The sequence below is a fragment of the Carassius carassius genome, chromosome 46 (assembly GCF_963082965.1).
Source record: "Carassius carassius chromosome 46, fCarCar2.1, whole genome shotgun sequence".
In the NCBI taxonomy this organism is placed as follows: Eukaryota; Metazoa; Chordata; class Actinopteri; order Cypriniformes; family Cyprinidae; genus Carassius; species Carassius carassius.
This window is the reverse complement of record NC_081800.1, coordinates 12,556,956-12,583,038: the sequence shown is the minus strand read 5'-3', so window position 1 is coordinate 12,583,038 and position 26,083 is coordinate 12,556,956. Positions and strand designations below refer to the sequence as shown.

The following is a 26,083-nucleotide window of genomic DNA, read 5'->3' as shown; positions in this document are numbered from 1 at the left end:
AGATCCTTGAGTTTATTCTGTTCACAAAAATAACTGTGGTATGTAATTTGATACAGCATTCTACATACCATGGTACGGAATATTTACCATTCGTGGTATTTACGTGGAAAATCCAAACAAGGTACTTCAAAGAACAAAATACTTTTTTGTTAGTGTTTGGATTGGGCTGGACAATGAGCCTCAATCGTTCAAGTAGGTATGTGGTAGAAGAATGGCCTTTGTGGCCGGAGGGGGCGCGCTCCTCACGCGGAGCTGTTTCCTGGGTGCATGCAGCGTCACAGACGGGCCGTCCGTGCAGTACTATGTAGCACAGTGTGTGTTCGCGTGCATGTGAGAGGCGAGAGGCGAGAGGCAGGGTTGGGGCAGAGTTTCGGAGCACGTTCAGTTGACAGGCGTCGCCGTTGCTACTCGATTCCGATAACAACACCAGCACGGAAAACATGGAGCTGTCGCGAGATACGTGCCTTTAACTGGATTAAGCCGAGAAAAGCCGTTTTGTACGGACCGAGCTCAAGGCGGATGAGCGCAGCCCGCGGGAGGGCAAGTGTGTTTCTGCGGCGGGGTCCAGTCAGCGAAAGATGAACAAAAACCACCGAGTGCCGAGCAACCGAACTCTGAACGCCGTGGAGGTGAAGAGCAAGGTGCGTAGCAGGCGGGACAACTACTTTAATTAGTGTTCAATCACAGAACGGACTAGTCTTCGTGTTAGAAGAAGACTTAACAGTGCATTCGGGTGTTAAGACGCACTCAACACCTTTAGCCAACCTTGTAAGTTCTTTTAGTCCTGAGGACACGATGTGTCCGTGCTGTTAGGACAGGTGCTCTCTTATCTCATGTTGTCAGGTGTTTATTATATTGTGAAAATAATGTCTGAAAGTTTTTATTTGAGTTCTGATATAAACATTACAAAAGCAAGCAACCCGTGTGTTTGTCCAGTCATTTTGACCACAATATCTCCCAATCTATTGCAAACCGTTTAAAAGCTATTCTTTTAAACTAACTTGTATCTGTTTTATGTTACTATTACTTTTTTTTCGTATTCCTAATTAGTAATTCAATAGAGACTATCAGTTTAATTCAATCGAATACTTATTCATTACATACTAGCCCTTATTCCTTTGTTACTATACACGACCCATATTAACAATTACTTCTTACAGGGTTGCTGGTAACAATTTACTGTTTATCCATCGAAATCTATATGTGGATATGTTGTTCATCTTATTAGTAAGATGCTAGTAATACCACTAGTGTTTAATAAACAGGTACTTGTGCCTGTTCAAATAGTACTAGAAATAGTACTTTTTGTATCAGATTTTTTGCCCGTGATTTTCCTTGTTTATAAATAGTATTTATTTATTTATTTCTTGATTGCTACTGATGCTGCTATTCTATATTTAGTTACTCTTTATAAATGCTACACAAATGGAAATTTTATTTAAATGATGTACTGGTTGTTGTTGTTGTTGTTGTTGTTGTTGTTGTTGTTTTTTCATATATACACAATGTACTGGGCTACTAGCTACATATTATCATTGGATATTAAAATATTGGCCAATTAGCCAATTTTAAAATGTGTGGACATGAGATATTTTATGGTTTCTGTATATTTTAAGGGAAGTCTCTTGAAGAGTGCTTTTTCATTAAGAGTGCGTTTTAATTTTGTTGTGTAGTTTGGTCCTGCACAAATGGAAGATTTTCATCTAATAGGCTATTTGTATTTTATTTCAGCTTTATTTCAAGTAATGGAACTGATTTGTAATAGTGTTAGATGTGTTTGTCTTGGTTTGCTGTGTGCTGATGACTGTTCCATGTTGTTAGTTTGGAGCAGAATTCAGGCGGTTCTCCTTGGAACGGTCCAAACCGGGACGCTTTGATGAGTTCTATGGCTTGCTGCAGCATGTGCACCGGATCCCCAACGTCGATCTGCTTGTGGGTTACGCCGATGTCCACGGGGACCTACTGCCAATCAACAACGATGACAACTACCATAAAGCAATTTCCATGGCAGCACCCCTGCTGCGTCTCTTCTTGCAGCGCAAAGGTAAGAATTGTCTTTTTGAAGTGGATCTTTGGTGAAATTCAGTTCCATATGGTACGCACACAACCATGCTCTGACAAAATTTCCTTTAGATCCCTTATGGTCACAACCCTCACAGTTATCGTTCACTTGTCCATCCGTATGGTGAGATTTTATATGTAGTTGAATAATATGCACAAATGTGTTTTGACTGATAACATATGTGGAGGCGATAGCTGCTTCTGGAAGCTGTCAGACCAGAAGCGGTGCTTTTTGTTTATATATCAGTCATATCAGATTATAATGTGACAGGTAATGTTATGTAGTCCTAGAGGAAATATTTGTGCAGTAACCTGGTTGCTAGTTAGCTGGGTAAAGTCTAATTTCAGCTAAGTCTTCATGTGATCCTAACAGACAGCTTTTTAATGTTCCATTTTGCAGTGAAACAAATGATTGCTTATTTTATTGATATTGTATGTTACAGTTTAATTACAGCCATGCAATTATGATATTTAAGACATTTCACAAGACCTATTTTATTTCATAATCTCCGTTGATGCATTTTCCTTTAACTAATATGGCTCAATTTAGGTTAAATGTCTTCAGACTTTGAGACTTTGAACCCTCGACTGAGCTCACTTGAAAGCAACAATATAAAGTAAAAAGTCTAAACTGGACACACATTTCACAGTTGTTGTGTGCTTTTGGTGTATCGTGGCCCCAGGATGTGGGGTGCCATACTCTAAGCTGTGTCTGTGTGCCATATGACCAGTATAAGCCACTTTGTCAGGCGGAGATTAGAGGGGTCACTGTGTAACACTGTATGGCCTTGGGTTTCAATTACACGGCGACAGTAGCTCCATGCTGTGACCTGTTGCTGTGGTAGAATATGTGACACAGAAGCACACAAGGCTCCACATGGGGAGGTGCCCTATATTTTATCACAAATGTTTTAGGTGTTTGAATGCATGCTTGTGGAGGTAGGGGCTCTGCAGACGTTATTCCACATGCTAGATCTGATTTGAGCACGACAGACACATATTGGAGAAATGCCAAGCGGAATGGGAAGGATGTCCAAATAAATAAATAAATCATTCTGTTGTAGGAACAAGATTTATTTATTCTTTTAAATCAAGGAATGACCAAGTTGTGTATACAAGGTGTCATCTTGGACATAGATTAACTCATGGACATACAGGTGCCTCTCAATAAATTAGAATTTTGTTGAAAGATAATTTATTTCAGTAATTCAACTCAAATTGTGAAAGTTGTGTATTAAATAAACTCAGTGCACACAGACTGAAGTAGTTTAAGTCTTTGATTCTTTTAATTGTGATTATTTTGGCTCACATTTAACAGCTATGGAGCTGATGTGGCAATAAACTTAAATAAAACTGTAAACTGATTTGAGTAGCCTAATTCCTTAAATGCTTCATGTATTCTATTTGTGTACTTGATTAGGCTGATTAAACTTCAGTTTGAAAACCTAGTGAGCTCTTATTTTGAGGCAATATCTCAACTAAAAAGAAGCCTATAAGTAGGTCCAGATGAAATCAGGTATTTTGTGGTCATTGTAAAGGGATAGTTTGCCTAAAAATTTAAATTCTGTGATCACACAAAATAAGTTGTTTTGTAGAATGTTGGTAACCGACCCCATTCCATGTTCCATGGTAAGAGAATAAAAACTGTTCATTATCCACATTGTTCAAAATATCTTCTTTTGTGTTCAGTAGAAGGAAGAAATACATAAAGGTTTGTGACAGATTGGGTTGGGCGAATAAATGATGACATAATTGTAATTTTTAGGTGAACTATCCCTTTAAAGAAAATTTTGTTGAATACTATAAACAAAATAATGATTCTTATTGCCTCTCAATGTTTTTATCATTCACCATCTGAAGAATCATTATGAAAGTGACTACAATATTGTTCCTCTGTGTCTTTGTTCCTCTGTGGTGTCAACATCTCTATTCTCATAGAAATGATTATTAAACTTCATAGTTATTAAATTTCATTCTTGGTGTGAACTGCCATAACAGTGCTACATTCTTATTGGTGGCTGGAAGGCCTAATCAAATTGGTGAAATATTAACTAAACAAACACATATGAAGCAGGGAATGTGTTATATATTATAAATGACAGGTGTTTTAATTCTGAGGAAATATGTGGAGGCACGCAAACCACACAAAATAATACTGCTTATGTGAAGCCCATAAGAAATGTGACTCACAACTGATTCCTTTAGGGTTTGATATTAACATGTTGCTGAGATAACAGTACAGTACACTCAATAATATGCAAAACAATTGCATAAATGTTTAGGTAACAAATATTAGGTAAATAAATAGCATATCATAAGTGGATTGTATTGGTACTTTTCTGATATCATGGAATATTTTTTTTCATGGAGTCACAATGCATTCCTCATGATTGGCTTCACTGTGAAGTGTGAAGGATAATTGCAATTTTGCCTTTGAATTTGGCATAGGCTAAACAGTGTGTTTTAGAAAGCAGTCTACCATTTGTAACAGCCTTTGTATTAGTAGTGATTTGATGCCTTAAAATGCTGTCTAAGTTGGCATCTCGCCAGGTTTCAGAACAGAGCTAGAGACTAAAATATTATCTTTTGAAGAATTCCATCCAGGATCACAAGATCCAGAGTGTTCGATGCACTATGATGGAAGCCAGCATGTGCACACACATAAAAAACATCTTTGTGCAAGTCGTGAAATCACAAGGTGTGCAGTTCTAAGACCTTCAAGCTAACTGAGATCTTTTGTGCAGCGTCTTGCAGTCATTGAATGGGACACATTCAGTGATCTGGGTTAAGATAGCCTTCTCTGTGGTTGGAGTTCATGTGGGGGATGGGGGGTCTGAGGCATTCTTGAGCGCTGTGCCTCATCTGTGGATTGTGTTTGGAATTCTGGGTTTTGTTCTGTTGTAGCCTGTTCTGCATATTCAAGTGGCTTAACTTGAGCTCAGCTTACTGGATCTTTAATGAGGATGTTTTGTAGGGTGTGAATGTACATCTAAACACTCCAAATGAGGGTTTATGTGTTTCAATAAGCATCCCGTCCCAATGCAAACATGCTTTTTCAGACAACATCAGGATGACCACAATGCGCCAATCCCATGCTTGTTTACCTGCTGCCATGGCAGCAGTGAAAAGCTCAAGCCGTGTGGGGTTAATGATGATGCATTCTTGAGTGCTGAATATAGCATAATGGGATAGATACCACATATTTAGGATTGTTGGGGACCAAATATAATAATTTAAGAATGAACCACTGAAAATTTCTAAACTGTATCTGAATACTGAGTGTGATGTCCCCCACCCTCACTGTCTGTTGTGGATATGTGCTTGCTGGCTTAAGGGGTGTTGGCACCTGTGTGTCTATTTGCATCATTTGATTCTTGATCAGACATCCTGCTCAGCCACTGCTGTGTCATAATATTGGGTCTGTGCTCTCAGCTCTACATTCACTGCTCCTTGTAAACAGATGAGTCCAGGAAATATCCTCTGTTCCAAAAACCTAGTGCGATGACTTCCTAGACAGCATTTTAAGGTGTCATTGGAACACTCCTGATGAGAAAAGTTCTTGAAAGTAAGAATATATAATTATATACTAATTTTGCCAAATTAAATTAAATTAAATTAATAGGCTGTTTTTCCCAATATTTCTTCAAATGATGTATATGTTTTAGGTATTAATGTGATGGCATATTGGTCTGCTTGATTGGTATACATCTGCTTTTTTACCTTAAAGGGGTCATATGATGTGATTTACATTTTTCCTTTCTCTTTGGAGTTTTACAAACTCTTGGTGCATAAAGTAGATCTTTAAAGTTTCAAAGACTAAAGTCTCAAAGCCAAAGATATATTCTTAAAAAAGTTAAGACTTGTCCATGCCCTTCTAAAACACCTCTTTCAAACACACCCCCACATGTCTATGTCACAGTGTGGGAAGATTTGCATGACGCCGCCCAAATGTTCACACAAAGAAAGAAGAGGTACCTTTTATTCTCTCTGTTGCCGCCGGCGCCATTTTGTGTAGAAGCTGTTTGTTTCATTGTGAAAGTGAAACTACTTTGTTTGGCTGTCCAAAAGAGCATGATCTCCGCTTTGTCATGCCTAGAGCTGATCCGTGCTGGTCTCTGTTGAAATACATCAACTTCTTACTGTGGATCGCTGGATCGGCCTTCACTGTGGATGAAGTAGAGTCCAGCCCGGGGTCGTCACATGTGGTTGCCGCAACCCCCGACCGCTCCTTCGTCGAATATGCCGGCCGTTCCTCGTTATAGCCACTGGCTACTGCTCACTCAAGCCGCTGCCCGTTCCTCACTCAAGCCGCTGCCCGTTCCTCACTCAAGCCGCTGCCCGTTCCTCACTCAAGCCGCTGCCCATTCCTCACTCTTTGCAAGGACAGTCTGGCGCTTCTGACTCATGGTATGTAAGTAGGTTTCATATGTAAAGGATTTGCCACTGCTGATTCAAAGGCGAATTTTGAGCAGTGTAGAGTAGCACTTGTTGTTTGTAATTTCTCAGATCACAAATGCAGACATGGTTTTATATTTACACATCGCTATATGCAACACAACGCATAAAAAGACAATATAAGTCATTACAATCAGAAATTATGTTCCCATTGGATGCAACAACTGCCTTGTTTGTAATGGGTTTTATTGTTTTTGTCCTGTCATGCTGGTGTTCTGACCGGGACACACCATAACAGTATATGTTGAGGGGCGTAACATTTCCGTCAAAGGCTTGAAACATTTGGCCAATCACAACACAGAGCACACCTTGCTTTTCAGAATGATGAGCTTTGTAAAACAAAAATAAAAAAATAAAAAAAATAAAAAACAACGCGTTTCAGAAAGATGGGGCATAGAGGAAAAACAATAATGTACAGTATGTGGAAAATAATGTGTTTTTTGAACCTTAAACCGCATAAACACCAGTGGGTCATATAATGTTGATAAAAAGAACATTATTTTGTGTATTTGGTGTAATGAAATGTGTTTGTGGTTTAAGGTTCAAAAAACACATTATTTTCCACATATTGTACGGTATTGTTTCTCCTCTATGCCCCGCCATTCTGAAACGTGTCAATTTTTGCATAGCTCAACGTTCTGAAAAGCGAGGTGTGCTCTGATTGGCCAGCTATCCAGTGCGTTGTGATTGGCCGAATGCCTCAAGAGTGTGACGGACGTGTTACGCCCCTCACCATACTGGGATGCTGTAAGGGAAACAGGTCAATTTAGCTCAAAGGGAATCATTTAAGATTTTAAAGGGAATTTGAACAGGATCACATTTTCACGGCTGATCACTGAGACGCCCTGCGATTCACTGAACGAGCCGTTTAACATCAAATCTGCGCTGGATATTAATATCCAAAGTATAGTGAAAACACGATCAATTAGCACAGTAACAAGATCGGCAGTTTAAGACATTAACTTGTAAGCACAAAACACTAGATACTTCTCTTTTCAATATGAATAAGGCTTTATTAGATAAATCTAAGACATATAAACTAATCTAACACATAAACGCACGCATTCACACATTCACACAAGTTGCGGGAAGATCGAAAGTTAGGGAAAGATGAGTTTAAGAGAATGGAAATGTGGAATCCCAAGTTTACAGCAATACGTGAAATTGCATAGACATGAACAACCATCAATCACTTAATTAACCCTCGCATTGAGTTCCTCAATGAGGTTAAAATTATATTAGATACACCAGTATAGATCAGTCTGGAGGTACATTGCCTGTGTAAAGTTGTAGTTGAAAGGGGGTTTCCCGATGTCGCTGATTGGCTGGAAGTTCAGAAGTCGTTGAAGTGACGTCTTGGGAAGCCTGTGGTTGGGCGTTGGCTGAAGATGCGTAGTTGTGTGGGCTGGTTGAAGTTGAACGGGCACTCGGGGTCAGACTTGGAGACACTGCATTACAAAACTTAACTCAGAACACAAAACTCTCAAACGGAAAAGAAAAGAAGTAAAGTTTGACGAGACTGAATGGTGTTTCTTCTCATCATGGCTAAGTAGCAGCAGGCGTGCAGGCCTAAGCACGCTGGAACCGCGCTCAAATAACATTGATGACTAAAAGCATGGCTAGAAGCAAAAGCTAAAAGCAGGCATGACTAGTAGCAGAAGCAAAGCTAACAACTAAAATCAGACATGACTAATAGCAAAAGCTAAGAAGCAAAGCTAGAAGCTAAAAGCAGAATTTTATGGTGTCCTAAGTATTTAAACTGGCCTGTTGGCCACACCTCAAATGTTGTCTTGACCAATCAGATATTGTCTTGGCTCGGGGGTATCATAAATCCGTGTTATCTTATCAAGCACGTGGTCCGAATTTTCCCACTCTTGCAGTGTCTAATTTTGGACATGATTCCTATAACAAGAATATGATACATTTGACAAATAACTGATGTTCATGACTGTTTCAAGCAAGCAGATTCAAACACATACATACCAAACATGATTATGAATTCTTAAGCTATCCCATAGTTATTAAAAGACATACACAATAAGTGATTAAACATGATGTGTGGGTTACATATAAATGAATAGGGAGTTAAGCAATGGACTGATATTCATTTATAAGTCTTTTTGAGTTCATTTTGGTCCATATATATGTATAAAAGACAGTTTCTGTGCCATTATCTGACAGATTTCTTTAGAGACCAGAGGTTCAGTCGGGTTCTGCTAGGTGGGGGGGGGGGGGGTCAATCCAAGAATCTTGTTTATTACTTTAATGGGTCAACATGTGATGTCCGGCGTTGCATCTCAATTACTTGCCCCAAATTTGACAATCTCTTCTCCGAATTGAAATTGTCAATGATTGTTCTAGTGGTGTTAATGTTGAAAGCTGTTCTGTGAAAGAGTTGGTTGGTTGGTTGGTTATCTTGCTTGGGACTTGTGGCACAGAATGATTTATGACTTCCTGTTGCCTTTCTGAGGAATTCGGCTCGTGTTTCAACCACAGTCCTGATCGACTCTTTAATTTGTCTGGTTCGGGTCAGATCCGCTACAATGCCGTGTCCCGGTCAGAACACCGGCACCACAAGACAAAAACATTAAAACCCATTATAAACAAGGCATTTGTTGCATCCAGTGGGGACATAATTATGGATTTAATGTCTTATACTATCTTTTTACGCATTGTGTTGCATAATGTTGTGTTAACATAAAACCATGTCTACATTTGTGATCAGAAAAAAAACAACAAACAACAAGCACTACTCTACACTGCTCAATCCTCGCGTTTGAATAGTCAGTGACAAATTCTTTAAGAATGAAAACCTAATTACAGACTGATTTCCTCTCCCAGGAAACAGTCCTCCATGAAATGCACTGCACACATCTGAATATCTGTTCTGGAACAGTGTTGTGAATACAATTTAACATTTCACAATGAAACACACGGTGTCTTCACAACATGGTGGCTGCGGTGGCCGCAACAATAAAGTTACGCCTTCTTTCTTTGCGTGAACATTGGGGTGGCGTTATGCAACTCTTACCACATTGTGACGTAGAGATGTGGGGGCATGTTAGAACGAGGTATTTTAGGGGGGCGTGGACAAGTCTTAAGTTTTATAAAAAATATTTATTTGGGTTTGAGACTTTAGTTTTGCAACTTTAGGGATCTTATCTATTCACGAACAGCTTGTAACGCACCAAAGAGAAAGGAAAACTCATCATATGACCACTTTAAAATGTACTGATAACCACCATAATAATACAGGCAGTAAAAATATAGATGTGCACATGATTATACACACCCAGACAAAACACCATCAGGGTAACTTGAATGACACTAAAATAATGCAATAAACATAAACTTAATAAAATTGAACACGCAACACAATAATGAACAGTAGGGCTGCACGATTAACCTTTATCACATCGATATTGAGGTTTTAACTCCCGCAATAACCTAACCTCAGGAGTCTGAGGTTTTTTCCCCCGCCTCTGACATTTGAGTGACAAACCTATTAGCCAATCAAAATGGTCGAATCTTGCGTTCCTGCAGCAATATGATGCATGCACAAAAAATGTGGATGAAGACGAAGCCACGACTAGCCATGGAAAAAGTAAGCAACCAAGCGTTAAAACTGCATTCGCTTCTGTTACGCCATATGAAAAGTCCTCAAGAAAGCACATTGAAATCACGACGGCTATAACACGTTATATCGCAAAAGAAATGATTCCCCTGAATACAGTCTCAGTTATTTTAAAATGTGTGTGCACTGTGCAATATAACAGTTTCATGTTCAGTAAATGGCAGTGGACTACAGAATTATTTTGTTTTTCTAATTGTAAATCTAAATCTAATAAGAATTCATTTTCTATTTTTCAGTGTTTAAGATTGTTAAATTTAAAAATAAATGACCAAGTGGTTAAGTTCATTTCCATTATGACTTATTCTTTGGTATTTAGGTTCAGGTATTTAATAATCACGAAGCATCAAACAATCTCATTACCTCAATAACTACCTCAATAACTACCTCAATAACTATGTATGTAGTTTATTTAACCCTCTGTGTCGTAAAAGTAACAACATATTTTATTCATAATTTTAGGTTTTATGCACTTAAAAGTATTGAACGCAAAAATCGAAAATCGCATCGCAATCACAATATTTGTCAGAAAAACCGCAATTAGGTTTTTTCTCAAAATCGTGCACCCCTAATGAACAGTACTGATAACAATCATAAGAGGAAAGAAACAATTTAAAATGTAATAGCATTTTATATGCAGGTACTTCTGGAAATGCCCTTTTATTGTTTTGTCACTGTAAATTATATGGTAATTCGTGAAACACATATAATTCAATGTTAAGCCATTTACTGCCGTTACGGTGTATAAGGTTACTTACAGTTAAACAATCAAAATGTTTTTACCATAGCATTTTTAGTCTTTTTTTTCTGTAAATTATTATTTATTTTATTTTTTTTACACTGCAGCATAGCAGCCAGCGGCACAGAAATGGGGTATGCAACATATGCGCTGCATAAGTGTCATAATCATATCCAACAACCATCCAACTGTGATCTTCTAATGGTTATCTGCTTTGGCAGGGGATGCCAAATTTTGTTTTGCATGCACCCTAAAAATTGGGTTGTTGCTCCCTTCTTAGCAACATGCCAAGATTAAATGAGTCCGGTCTCCTATGCGCTTTACACAAGGATTATTATTTATGTGGTGTGTTGCCTCTGTACAGCGTTCCAAATGTGTCACTTATGAGGTTCCATTTTGGTAAGAAAGCTGCCTATAAGCTGACAGCCTACTAGCTTTTGAACAAAGTTTCAGTTTGAGCGCTTGACTTGCTAACTTCAATATCAAATCAAACTACAAAATCTTTTGAATGTGGTGTAGTTGAGTAATTCCACTGAGATTAATTGACGAGTATAATAGTATTAGCATTAATCTGTCTTTTGTGCACTATAATTAATCCTTCCACCTGTGTATGTTTCTATTAATAGCCCCATGATTAATTTTATTGTGTCATTCATTACACATCATTTCCATTCCTTTCATAGTTCTCAGCATATCTCTGAGATCCTCCCGACCAGCCTCACCTTTCTGAGAGGAGTGGTTCAGGATAGCAACTGGAATAGTTTCTATAGAGCACTGTGACTTATGTTTTAGGAATCTACGACTCTTTCCTTGTCTCTTCTCTCTTGCTTTTTCTCTCCCCTTTCTTTCTTGAAACCGCAAATTTGTTTTCTTTTCCATTCATGTCATCAGCTGAATTAGGACACGGGGGTGGGTTTGTGTTTTATTGACACCTATGACGTTTGCAGCTTTTATTGCAGTTTCATTTTTAGGAGGAATTCCAGGGTCATGGAATGTCACGCTGATGCACAGAAGCACTGGAACATTATGTCGTCATTCCTGGATAGAGAGGGCCAGCGCCATCGGCCCAGTGCCTCTGGTGTTTTCAATTGAAGCAGAGCGGGATGAAGGAGGGGTGGAGGGTGGAAAAGGTTGTACTTGTGGGGGGGAAGGGGCAGTTAGCTGCGGGTTTTGGGGAGGCGTCACACTGTGTGGAATGTGGTCAGACTCTGATCACCTCTGCTGATTAGATTAGACAGGACAGGAGGGCTGCACATGGCTGTGTGGGGAATGAAGCGTGTACATGAACATATAGAGGTTGACAGGGACCAGACCACAGAAGATGTGATAGAGAAACTGATATAAATAATATAAATGATATACAGTAAATGTGTATTTGCTGAATGCTGACGGCGAACGAGAAAGTATTATAATGTTTGCCTTTCTAATTCTAATAATATAAAAGCAGTAATTATAATACTTTTTGTATACATTAATTCCTTTGTTTAATCTCATTATTAGACTTCTATCCGTATTAGACAGAACTATTAACAACGACAGTAAACAAGAGGGAGAATGTGAGCTGTGTGCGCGCAGGTGCTGACTTTCTCAGGGCCGTCAAAATAAAAGTCGTATCGGCCAAAAAGAAAAACTTATCAGCCGATGCCAATATTTGAAAAATGCGACCACTACTATGAAACCAAAAGCGGGGTTTTAAGACAGTTTTTTAATGCATCTGTTTTGAGTTTTGAATGCTGATAACTTTAGTATTTTATGATGCTTCTGTGTATGATTAACCTCAAAGCAGTAAAACACCTTCCAAACTGAACTCTGACCATGTGCCCTTTACCAGTGAACTTCTCATTCCTCACAGAGTCAAAGGCCAGAGAAGGTGTAGGTTATCAGGAAGGTCCTCACTGTGGAAACTGAGTGTTAGGCTGTCCCAGCTGTGACTGAGTGCAGGAAGTCTAGAGTCTTCTAAAACAAGGAAAAAGTCTGAAAGCATTTGTAGACTGACAAGAATTTCTATTATATTTTATTTTATTTTATTATATTATATTTCTATTATTATATCCAAAACTGAAAGTGCCAGTTATTTACCTCTGGAACCTGCAGGGCTATCGACAGAAACAAGCCTAGCCCAACTGAAGTAGCACAGCAGTCACAGTCACTCCCTGAGAGATAAAGATGATGATACGTTGAAGGAAGAGAGTGGGAGAGAGAAGAATGAGCAGCGTCAGCATGAATTAAACTGAAGGCAGCAGTACATGACATGAAGGAGTCATTCTACCCACTCGCAATCTTATTAACATACAGTACATGTTGCACATCCTTAAATTTGTTCTAAATCTATCCATAACCATATCCTTCACAGAACTCTAGCATTATAAAGGGGCTATGCAGAGCAGTATACATATTAAATTAAATACATGTGTAGTTTAGGTGCTGTTTGATTTTATTTTTTTTTTTTTTTTTTATTTTTTTAAGGTTTTCTGACCCTGAGACTGCTTTCTATTTTCTGCAGTTTTCCAGCTGTGGTCCTTGAAGAGTCTTTAGCCACTCAAACTCTCCTCCTCACCGTGCATTAGGACAATATAGATAAATGTCCTCTTCCAGGCAGATTTGTAACTGTTTTCTGTTGATTGGAAATTCTTAATTATTGCCCTGATGGCAATAATTCCCATTTTCACTGCTCTAGCTCTTTTCTTAAAGTCACTTTCGAATTTGTGAAGCTCAGTTATCTTTTGCTGCTCAGCAAAAATTATTTGGTTTTTCTCACTGTGATGGATGATTAAGGGAATTTGGCCTTTTCCCCTCCTATTTATATTCTCCTATCAAATTTATAAATATGAATGGGAATATACTTCGCAGATATTTTACTTATAAGAATTTATAGGGGTACCAATAATTGTGTCCAACGGGTATTAGAGAAAAACATTTGTGTCATAATGATATTTCCTCCCATTTTAAATTCCTATTCTCCATTGAAAGGTTAGATTTATGTGAATTTTTTTAAATAAAAGATCAAAAGGATTAACAATGCAGATTCATTTTCACAGCCTTCTTTGATCATATTTACCAAGGGTGCCAATAATTCTGACCACAACTGTATATAGAACTTATTTTTTAATGGTAGCAAAAGAAGTACCTATTTAGAGAGTATGCAATTTTTATTTTTTTTTGCTGTTTCACAGTTCACAGGAAATTCATCATGATGATGCATTGGCAGCTCAAGGTTGTTTACACATAATAGCCAATTTGATTGGCTTGCCATTTTTGCTTAAATTAGAAACAGCTGTGATGATTCCCATACACAGAGATTTTCATACATGGTGTGCCATTTTTTCTCACATTTTCTCTAAGTATTTTATTCTCAAGGGCTTTTCCCATGTTTTGTTGCTCTCAGACTTTTTGTTCTCCCTCCGTTATCAGAAGAGGTCTCACTTTATCTTAGCTTTTACAGAAGTATGTACTCTGTGAGCCCAGAATAGCAGCACCTTTAAAGGATCTGTATTGAAAAGTTTTTTTTTACACATCAAGCCTCACTCTTTCATTCTTGTTCTCGCTCCCCACCCTAATAAGTACTCATTATAGCCCTCTCTCCACCCTCTCTTCTCCACTCTCCTCTATCTTGCTGTGACTGGAACAGGATGGCACACACTCCCTCCTCATGTGGGAGACGTCCAGACTTAACCTTAAAGAAGCAGAATTGTTCCCACAGATGCTTTTGTGCTGTCAGTGGCTGCTCGTCTGAATAATCTGCATGCTCGATTCTTTGCAAGCAGCTTTGTAAAGCAAGACCGTAAACATGAAGTAGCACAGTGGCCACATGCAAGAAAACCCCTGAATGAAACATTCACAAAAGAGAAACATGCCTTCACAGCCTTCATAAGTCCTTCTGAATATTGGATGAGATGGGTCTGTCACTCTCAGCTTGCAGTGAGCAGAGACACGGTGTGACATCTGTTGTTTTCACACTCTTTGTGAGATGCCTGAACTGACCATGCATACTTAATTATGAATATTCAATAATCAAACTAGTTGTCATGTAGACAAGAACTAATGAGTTGTACATCAGCCTGGTTCTTGTTTTTTTGTGTGTGTGGAACATGTTTTTATTATGAGCCATGGTGCACCAATTTCTTTTTACACTTCGTTTTATACCTACAGACACAATTTGTTTAAAATTTTGATATCCTGACTCCTATAGTAACAGTGGCCTAGAAAAAAACTATTTTAATCAATATCAGGGATGCAAATCTTAAAATTAATTTCCATTTTTCATTCTGTACATTATAATGTTGTGATGCCTAAATTCACTTGCAGCATTTAGAATGACTGATTTTAGTTTTTAGTATTTAATTTTTTTTTATTTAGACAAAATTATATTTTTAATTGTACTGTCTACATTTATCAGTTACTTGAAAACGCAGAAGAGTTAAAAATACACAAATGGTCACCTGACCTTGGGCAGACTGAAAGACCCTGTGTAATGGGATACTGATCATCTAAGCAAAGATGGAGCTGCATTTCAGTAAACTCTCACACACACATATATGCACTACTCTCACTGGCGCACTGATCACACAGACTGCATCCTGGTGTCCTTTGAACAGGAAGTGAGGCGCTTCTACTACCAAGGTCAGTGGTCACCACTGTATCAGATAAAGCCAGTGTCACATTTCTGCTGCCATATTAACACACAACAGATAAATCCATACTACTTCACTGCTAAACCAATCTGAAATCTCATATTAAAGTTTATTATTTATATATATATATATATATATATATATATATATATATATATATATATATATATATATATATATACACACACACACACACACACTCACCTCCCACTTTATTAGTTACACCTGTTCAATTGCTTGGTAACACAAATTGCTAATCAGCCAATCACATGACAGCAACTGCATTTAGGCATCTAAATATGGTGAAGATGAAGAAGAAGTTCAAACCGATCATCAGAATGGGGAAGGAAGGGGATTTAAAGGGTAAGTTCACCCAATAATCAAAATTATGTAGTTAATAACTCACCCTCATGTCGTTCCAGACCTGTAAGACCTCCGTTCATCTTCCGTACACAGTTTAAGATATTTTAGATTAAGTCCGAGAGCTCTCAGTCCCTCCTTTGTAGCTGTGTGTACGGTATACTGTCCATGTCCAGAAAGGTAAGAAAAACATCATCAAAGTAGTCCATGTGACATCAGAGGGTCAGTTAGAATATTTTGAAGCATCGAAAATACATTTTGGTCCAAAAATAGCAAAAACTACAACTTTATTCATCATTGTCTTCTCTTCCGGGTATGTTATGAGAGAGTTCAAAACAAAGCAGTTTGTCATTTCCGGTTCACGAACGAATCATTCGATGTAACCGGATCTTTTTGAACCAGTTCACCAAATCGAACTGAATCGTTTTAAATGGTTCGCGTCTCCAATACGCATTAATCCACAATTGACTTAAGCTGTTAACTTTTTTAATGTGGCTGACACTCCCTCTGAGTTAAAACAAACCAATATCCCGGAGTAATTCATGTACTCAAACAGTACACTGACTGAACTGCTGTGAAGAGAGAACTGAAGATGTACACCGAGCCGAGCCTGATAACGAACAAAAGATTGACTCGTTCACGAGTCAAGAACCGGTTGCATCGGTTTTCGGATCACCAGTAGTTCTTTCAAACAGTTCGATTCAATAAACCGGTTGAAGAAAATGGTTCACCGGTTCTTTTGCGCTCAGCGTAATGGCGTCATTGGCGATGATTGCCCTTGATTCAAGCCTTCGGTTTACCTGGGCTCATAAAATTAGCACAGAATCAATTCAGAATCAATCACCAAAAGAATCAGTTCGGTTCAGACGCTCTGTGTGTCAGTCTGCTTCACGCTGAATCACACATGCGCAGTATCATCAGCTCCTCGGTTCTCGAATCGGACGCGTCTGACAGAAACGGTTCTTGACTCGTGAATGAGTCAATGTTTTGTTCGTTATCTGGTTCGGCTCGGTGTTCATCTTCAGTTCTCTCTACACAGCAGTTCAGTCAGTGTACTGTTTGAGTAAATGAATTACTCCGGGATATTGGTTTGTTTTACCTCAGAGGGAGTGTCAGCAACATTAAAAAAGTTAACACCTTAAGTCATTTGTGGATTAATGCGTATTGGAGACATGAACCGTTTAAGACGATTCAGTTCGATTTGGTCAGAGGTGTCAAGTAACGAAGTACAAATACTTCGTTACATTACTTAAGTAGAAATTTGGGGTATCTATACTTGAATAATTATTTTTCAGCCGACTTTTTACTTCTACTCCTTACATTTTCACGCAAGTATCTATACTTTCTAGTCCTTACATTTTAAAAATAGCTTCGTTACTGCTATTTCATTTCGGCTTGTTTTCATTCCGGCTTGTCATCATTCAAAAAAAAAAAAAAACTATCCAGATAAATCGCGCTATCCGGATGGAGTGAATTTGATTGTGGTTGGATGAGAATTATAAACATATACCATTCCGACACCCTATATATACCATTCCGACACCCTATTGGTTTGTACGCGATCCATCGCACCTGCACATGACACAAATCACATCACACCCCAGCCAGGACATAGCCAATGTTGGGTTCGTTTATCAAAAAATATATTTCTTAAAAGTAGGGGTTGGGTATGGAACCGGTATCCGAGTCAGTCCCCTTAAATTTCATATGAAACCGGCGTCAGACTGGTCTCCTCTCCGTCTTTCAGCGCGCTCTTCAAACCGCAGACAGCGAGCGGAGCAGAGCAAGCGCACTTAAACACAGAGGACACAAGGTATGTGTTTATCGATAGATTGTTAGAATATCCGTATCTGTGCAGTACTTTGTCATAAATACAGTTTACAAAAGGTCACGAGGGAGCAGTCGGTTTCTCATCTAGCTACTGTAAAGTTTTCGCTATTCACACCACAGCTATTTCTTCCAGCGAAAATCTAGCCCTTAACACATATGAACGAACACATACTTTAATTACACTTATTTAAATATACTTAATCATACGTACTTTATACATACACTAGCTACTGTGCAAAAGTCATGTTAGTATTTTCACCCAAAGAATGGTGTTCGGCCAGTTATTTATATATTTTGCTGTAGTGTGTCAGGATAAAATAACAGTTTACATTTCCAAACATTCATTTTGCCGTTGACAGAGTGCTTGTGCATTCAAAATCGCACTAGATTATTATTAAAATTAATGGCAAACTGATATTTCCCAACAGAAACATTATGTGTGGTTTTGTGTTAAATAATGACCCAGATTGTGAAATACGTGAAATACTTTTAATAGCCTTAGATTAAGGGAAGCATAACTTGAGATGTGAGAGCATCCAAGGAGCTTGAGAAAGCTATGGATTTATTTTAAATATTTGTAATGTTCTTCAATGTTATCCATAGTTTTTTTGTTGTTCTTTTTTTTAAGTATCGGTTCAGGCACCATTTAGGCGCCGGTACCATTATAAAAGTATCGAAAAGGCACTGGACCCTACTTAAAAGTTATTATTTCTCACTGGCTCATTTATCAAATGGGTGCTTTCTCTTCGTCCTCCACAAATTAAGCTACTGTAGGTAGTTCGGTAGCGAGACGTTTTAATAAATTATCGTTTGCAATTGACAACGCGATTGACAATGTTGTGATAAGTAGGCTGTACAAACTTTGTAACCCGTTACCCCCCCCCCCTCCCCAAACTGGACATAGCAGACGTATTTACCGAATACAGGAAGGTATCATTCAAGAAAGTGTCAGGATTTTGAGTTATTTTTCATTTTTAGTTTTTGATTAAACACTTGGATTAATCATTCATTTTGACAGCACTAATGTTTATTGTTAATAGACAACCATACAAGAGTAATTGTTACTAAGCCTGCCCTTGGTACACCAATGTTCTTGTCCATTGCCCTCACAGATTCCTGCAGCTAAGCTTGGATGTACATTTACATTCCATTAAAGGTTATTGATGACATGCCTCTTGACTTTTTGCACCATTACAATACTTGTACAACGAGGCAACGAGTCATCATATCTCTAGTCCTTTAATGTATTTGCATTGTACTAAAGTGCGTTCATTTTCAATGGGCATATATGTGGCTGAAACATGTAGCCTAGTGCATCCCAAATCTTTCAACATCAGCATTTTAATATAACATAGTCATTATGGCCTATGGCCTTTAGAAAAATGTTTTTTTGAGGAGGTGGGGTAGTGCACAGTAGGCCCCTGTGGCGTGGCCTAAGCTTTTGTTCTTAATGGCATTTTTTTTCGTTACATTACTTTTACTTTTATACTTTAAGTAGTTTTTAAACCAGTACTTTTACACTATTACTTCAGTAAAAACCTTGAGTTGATACTTCAGCTTCTACAAAAGTCTTTTTAAACCCTAGTATCTATACTTCTACTTGAGTAATGAATGCCAATACTTTTGACACCACTGGATTTGGTGAAGTGGTTCAAGAAGATCCGGTTACATCGAAAGATTCATTGGCGAACCGGATATGACAAACTGCTTTGTTTTGAACTCTCTCACAACAGACACGGAAGAGAAGACAATGCTGAATAAAGTCGTAATTTTTGCTATTTTTGGACCAAAATGTATTTTCGATGCTTCAAAAAATTCTAACTGACCCTCTGATGTCACATGGGCTACTTTAATGATGTTTTTCTTACCTTTCTGGACATGGACAGTAAACCGTACACACATTTTCAATGGAGGGACTGAGAGCTCTCGGACTAAATCTAAAATATCTTAAACTGTGTTCCGAAGATGAACGGAGGTCTCACAGGTCTGGAACAACATGAGGGTAAGTTATTATTGACATAATTTTGATTATTGGGTGAACTTACCCTTTAAGTGACTGAACCTGAAATGGTTGTTGTTGCCAGACGGCTGGTCTGAGTATTTCAAAAACTGCAGATCTACTGGGATTTTTATGCACAACCATCTCTAAGGTTTACAGAGAATGGTCCAAATAACAGAAAATATCCCGTGAGCAGCAGCAGGTTTGTGGAAGAAAATGCCTTGTTGATTTCAGAGGTCAGAGGAGAAAGAACAGACTGGTTAGAGATGATAGAAAGGCAACAGAAACTCAAATAACCACTCGTTATAACCAAGGTATGCAGAATGCCATCTCTGAACGCACAACACGTCGAACCCTGAGGCAGATGAGCTACAACAGCAGAAGACCACACCGGGAGCCGCTCCCGTCAGCTAAGAACAGGAAACAGAGCCTACAATTCACACAGGCTCACCAAAATTGGACAATAGAAGATTGGAAAAACTCTGTCTGGTCTGATGAGTCTCGATTTCTGCAACGACATTCAGATGGTAGGGTCAGAATTTGGTGAAAAGAACATAAAAGCATGGATTCATCCTGGCTTGTCTCAATGGTTCAGGCTGGGGGTGGTGGTGTAATGGTGTGAGGGATATTTTCTTGGCACACTTTGTGCCCCTTAGTACCAATTGAGCATTGTTTAAACACCATTGTTTAAGCTTACCTGAGTATTGTTGCTGACCATGTCCATTCCTTTATTACTACAGTGTACCATCTTCTGATGGCTACTTCCAGCAGGATAATGTACCATGTCACAAAGCTCAAATCATCTCAGACTGGTTTCTTGAACATGACAATGAGCTCATTTTACTCAAATGACCTCGACACTCACCAGATCTCATTCCAATAGAGCAGCTTTAGGATGTGGTGGAACGAGAGATTCACATCATGGATGTGCAGCCGACAAATCTGCGGCAACCGATTGATGCTATCATGTCAATATGGATCAAAATCTCTGAGGAATGTTTCCAACACCTTGTTGAATCTGCCCCGAAGAATTAAGGCAGTTCTGAAGGCAAAAGAGGGTCAAACCCGGTACTAGCAAGGTGTACCTAATAAAGTGGCCAGTGAGTGTGTATAGTATAAGTATCTTATGCTCACCAAGGCTATATTTATTTAATAAGAAATAAAGTATTGTGAAATATTATTACAATTTAAAATTAAATGAATGCAAAGCTGAATTTTCAGCATCATTACTCCAGTCTTCAGTGTCACATGATCCTTCAGAAATCATTCTTATATGCTGATTTGGTGTTTAAAAAACATGTATTATCATTAACAGTGTCAAGATTCTTTGATCATCAAAGTTTATGTTTAAGTGTGTGTGTGTGTGTGTTTTTTCTGTGTGTGTCTGTGTCATTTTAAATAATAGTAATTGTGCTGTAATTATGAATGACATAAATCAATATATGACTGACTAGTCATCGATCTTGAGTCAACATATACTTGATTTGTTTTAATATAGCATTGTATTTCTATAATTCAGAAATAGCTGATCAGATCCCCTGGCCTGCATCTAATGATTGTAAGGAGCCAAATGCCATGATGAGGTGTAAAGAGGCCTGTATGCTTGTGTGTGTGGACATTCTCCAACATGTTTGTAATGAGTCATTTCGACCTGACTGGTTTTTGTAGTATCATGTTTCACAAAGAGCCAGCTGTCCTGCATTCAGAGAGGGAGACGATAGAGGTTTGTGTGTCCGTTAACATGATGCGGTTTCTTTATATCATCAGCTGCTTTTAAAGCATCCTTTCACTTTTTCTCTTCTCGATCTCTGAGCTAACACAAGAGCTAGTTTGTGCCTGGTTGAGTGGTCCTCAGGAACTTCCCATGCTGCCCTTCAACACAGACTATGAAGCCATTGTTACAATATTTCAATATGGAAGAGTGGAGCAGATAAGGAAGAAAGAGAGGAGACGAACGCTGGAGGAGATGAAAAGAGACCTCCATACATGCTCGACCACTCCAGCCAAACTTGCATAGCTGAGACTTGTGTGTGCATGCTACATGTTCGTGAATAAACCTCATCTCTATTAGGCCAGAAAGACATTTTTATGATGTCTGAGGTATTGCAGGCAGGTTGCCAAATGATTCTTAAAATTTCAACACAGGGCTGCATATTCATGTTGAAACAAAACACAAGGAAGATCCACGTCGCTTTCTGGTGGGAACTGGCGGAGGGGACCTTTGCTCTTACCGAACAATCAATCTTGTGTGTGTGTGAGTGTGTTTTGACTATATTTGGGCTGATGTGAAATCTATTCGCATGCTAGATCACACAGCTTCGTTCCTGCTAACATGGTCCTGGTTAAACAAACACAGTGGAGGAAAATACTTTTTGTTTTTGAGTTACAATTCAGGTTTATGGCATAAAAAAAAGACAGAGATACAAAATATCAGTAAATAACATAGAGATCGTTATAATCTTGTAAGGTTTTTTTTTTTCTTTTTTAGTAATTACATCTCTCAGGTTAACCATTGTTCATTCGGGTTAATGGGTGTTCAGAAAAACACATGTTACTGCTTTAAACTTTCAGACATTTCCAGCCTTCATGCACATATATTTATATCCTCTCTCCCTTCCTACTCTATTCTCCTTTTGATCTTGAGTATGAATGTCTTGCAGGTGAAGGTCCAGGCTGTGATTAAACCTCTGAGGAAATCATAAATGGCAGCTGAGAGAGAGAGAGAGAGAGGTTGAAAGGAGGCTTGGGTTTACAGTAGATTACACATTAGCTGAGGGGCGGAGGGAAACTAACAAGCAGGCATTCTCTACTATGGTATCCCCTGCATGTCTTCCTTACAAAACTGTGGGAATCCATCAAGAGCAACAATAATAACACACATGAGAATTTGAATATGTGATAAATAATTAAAATTATGAACATGCACTAATAATGTACGATTAGATTCACAATGAAATGCTTGCGTTGTCTAGACACTTTTAGTTATTGCACTATATTACCCATTTTAATTTATTTTATTTTTAAATAAAGTAAAAGCTAACAAAATGTAAGTGATGTAAATTATTTGCATTTATTAGTAAAATTAAATGACTGTTGATCAAAGTGGTTGTTTACATTTACAATACGCAGATATTGTACTGCATTTACAAAGCCACTGAAGTGTCGATGCCTAGACACTTTTAATTTTTGTACTATATTACCCATTTTATTTTTATTTTGTTTTTCTGTTTATACTTTAAAACAAAGCAAAAATCTAATATATTCAAAATCTAGTTTAATTCTTAATTGTATGGTTGAATGACTTGACCATTGTAACCCATCACTAAATAAACTAAACTTGGTTTTTAACCCACAATATTCATTTAAGTTGCAATGTCTAACATAAGCGTTACATATTTACATTCTCTTTCTCTTTCCTCTTCCTTTTGTGCAGAGGAGGCAGATTACTCCGCATTCGGCACGGACACCATAACACGTAAGAAGACCCCGGCGGCACTCGCAGCAGTCCTCCTTCGCCCGGACGTCAACAAGAAGAAGCCTCCTGTTATCATCAGCCTGCCCAAAGACTTCCGGCCAGTGTCCTCAATCATCGACGTGGACATCCTACCAGAGACACACCGCCGTGTCCGTCTCTACAAGCACGGTCAAGAGAAACCACTGGGCTTCTACATTCGTGATGGTTCCAGTGTGCGCGTTACACCCCAAGGCCTGGAAAAGGTCCCAGGCATCTTCATCTCCCGCATGGTCCCTGGAGGCCTGGCGGAGAGCACGGGACTGCTGGCCGTCAACGACGAGGTGCTCGAAGTCAACGGCATCGAGGTGAGTGGAAAGTCTTTGGACCAAGTAACGGACATGATGATCGCGAACAGCCATAACCTCATTATAACCGTCAAACCGGCCAATCAGCGCAATAATGTGGTACGCAGCAGCGGAGGCGGCAGCTCGGGACAATCATCTGACAGCAGCACCAGTTTCTACAATTACTCAACTCCTGGTTTGATGGCGATGACCCCGTCCCATATTATCCAGAACTATGAACCGGACGAGGAGAGCGATGAGGAGGAGGATCTGGTCATCGAGGCAGACAGAGGGACTAAACTTATTCTGCAGACAGGGATGCGGGCGACAGCCAGCACCAGCATGCCCACCCTGCCCAGGTACGAGCCCCACCTCGACCTCCGCCCCTCAAATGGTACCATGGCAAGCAGTGCAAGCACAGGGTCTCTGAATACCCATGACAGGGGATTAGAAGGGCGAAATCTAGAGGAGGACGGCACAGTCATTACACTGTAAAAGACACACACACATGCCAATACACACTCTTGTGTGCCATAGGACTGAAAATACATGTCTTTATATTTGGTCCAGGACCAAAAGAGAAGGCCAGTCACCACAGCACCTTACATGGCTTCTCTAAAACCACAGGACCAGGTGGTTCCTATCATCAAACCCATGGAGAGCAGCACAGCACCAAAAATAGCTGCTTCTTGAGTAATAATGAACTTCCTGAGTCAGTGTGATTGAATGAATGCAGACGGCACTGTATGAGTGATGACAATCTTTTTATACTTTGACAACCACTCCCTTCAGAGTCACGAGGCTCTAGCGTTATCAGAGAATAAAGTACAATGGATCTTACCCATCCTCTGCGTTACCATGGTAACTGAGTCTGAGCTACAGAACTTCAGAAGGAACTGAAATGTGCTCCTCATCCAGTCCCGTCTGCAACACTAACACTCTCAGCCTACCGATTTTTTGGGGGGTTTTAGGGGAATTGTGAACCTTTTGTGGGGCTCGAGTGAATGTTTAGGAGATATTTTCATGTGATCGGACATTTCAGTACGGTTATAGACTGCTGCCTTGGTTAAGATACAGATGTCTATTATTATCTCAAAAGTTTTTAATCATAGCCAAAAAGACAGATGGATTAATGTCATATTTTTCATACCGATATGTTTTATTTCTATTACTTATATTTCCTTATGACAAGGGCTATCATCCTGCTCTTTGCAACCTGTGGTTTATTTTACCCATTGATATTGACTTGATAACCCTTTCTGGGGTTTGGGAATAATAATCATTATCTATAATGCTCTGATGTGAACACATGGTGGTTTCATTTATGAAGAGTGTCTCTACTGTGATACTTTTCAGTAAGGTTCCTTTTGTTAACATTAGTTAAAAGGATAGTTTAGATCAAATCCAATATCATTTACTCACATTCATGTCATTCTAGACCTGTATCATTTTTCTCTCTTCTATGGAGTATAAAAGAAGACATTTCCATACATAGAAAGTCAGTGGGGTCTAGAGTTTGTTTAGACCCCAGTGATTTTCATTGTATGGGTATATAATTAAATATATTTAAAGAGAATGCAGGTTTGGAACAACATGGTGGTGATGACAGAATAAAATATTCGGGGGGTGAACTATACATTTAATTCATTAGGTATCATAACTAACAATCAATAATATTTGTACATTATCCATGTTATAGTTAATTTCAGCATATACTAATATTTACTTTTTTATATTTAATATTGTTTAAATAAACATTAGATAATGTATCATGAACAATGAACCTGGCTTAATTAATAAAAGCTGTGAAAAAAATTATTTTGGGTTCATGATACATAATGCATTATTTAATGTTAACAAATTGAACCTTATTTTAAAGTGTTACCTCTAACAAAATAAGTGTTGCTATTGTAGTATAGAGAAAACAACCTTTGATTTATAGTGAATCATTATGAATATTGAATAACTACCAAATATTCAGTATTTTCCCCAATTTTTTTTTTTTTGTAAAAACCCTTCAGAAATTATGTAACAGTTTGATTAGTTTTAGCATTGATATGGAACAGGCAAGATTTGTTCACTTGTTCTTTTTTTTTTTTTTTTTTTTCATCTTGCTGAAATCTGTTGTTCAGTCTTGGCAAAAATGCATGCCTGATCATGTTGTTATCTATCTTTCATACCTTCACAACTATTCACTCTCTCTGTATAGTATAGTGAGGCCTTCCTACTAGAGTCATAATTATTATTATTTTTAAAAATAGCTTCTCATATGAATGACTGGACAAATGAACAAATGTTAAGCTCTTACTTTCAAAGCATTCCTTTAAATTCATATGACTGTAGATACATTTCTCCCCATTTTGTCATTATGCATACATATCATAATGATATGCATGATGTCACAGCTGTAAGCATCAATACGAACTTCTGAGATCTCAAAGTACGTGTCAGTGGATACACTGGAAGAGACTAACTGGAGACAGATGTGCCTATGCTCTTACAGTTAGGAACTGCTGTTGGAGATTTAGCCGAAGTAGCCTTTCATTATCTCCCCTTTTTCTCACTTTATAATTGCTGAT

General features: G+C 38.5%; 1 protein-coding gene across 1 annotated transcript; it reads left to right on the top strand.

The window, feature by feature from the left end:
* Positions 1 to 311: 311 nt before the first annotated feature.
* Positions 312 to 25,504, top strand: LOC132129270 (partitioning defective 6 homolog beta-like). Its single transcript, XM_059540798.1, has 3 exons — positions 312 to 641; positions 1,822 to 2,044; positions 23,140 to 25,504. The coding sequence occupies exons 1-3, from the start codon at positions 579 to 581 to the stop codon at positions 23,997 to 23,999; spliced, it is 1,146 nt and encodes a 381-aa protein (XP_059396781.1). The 5' UTR covers positions 312 to 578; the 3' UTR covers positions 24,000 to 25,504.
* Positions 25,505 to 26,083: the final 579 nt, after the last annotated feature.

What these genes read in the sequence shown, in the direction of transcription:
- LOC132129270 (XM_059540798.1), top strand. Translation starts at nt 579, where the DNA reads ATGAACAAAAACCACCGAGTGCCGAGCAACCGAACTCTGAACGCCGTG. An exon ending in CCGTGGAGGTGAAGAGCAAG is followed by an intron (nt 642 to 1,821) that starts GTGCGTAGCAGG and finishes CCATGTTGTTAG; the next exon opens with TTTGGAGCAGAATTCAGGCG. An exon ending in TCTCTTCTTGCAGCGCAAAG is followed by an intron (nt 2,045 to 23,139) that starts GTAAGAATTGTC and finishes CCTTTTGTGCAG; the next exon opens with AGGAGGCAGATTACTCCGCA.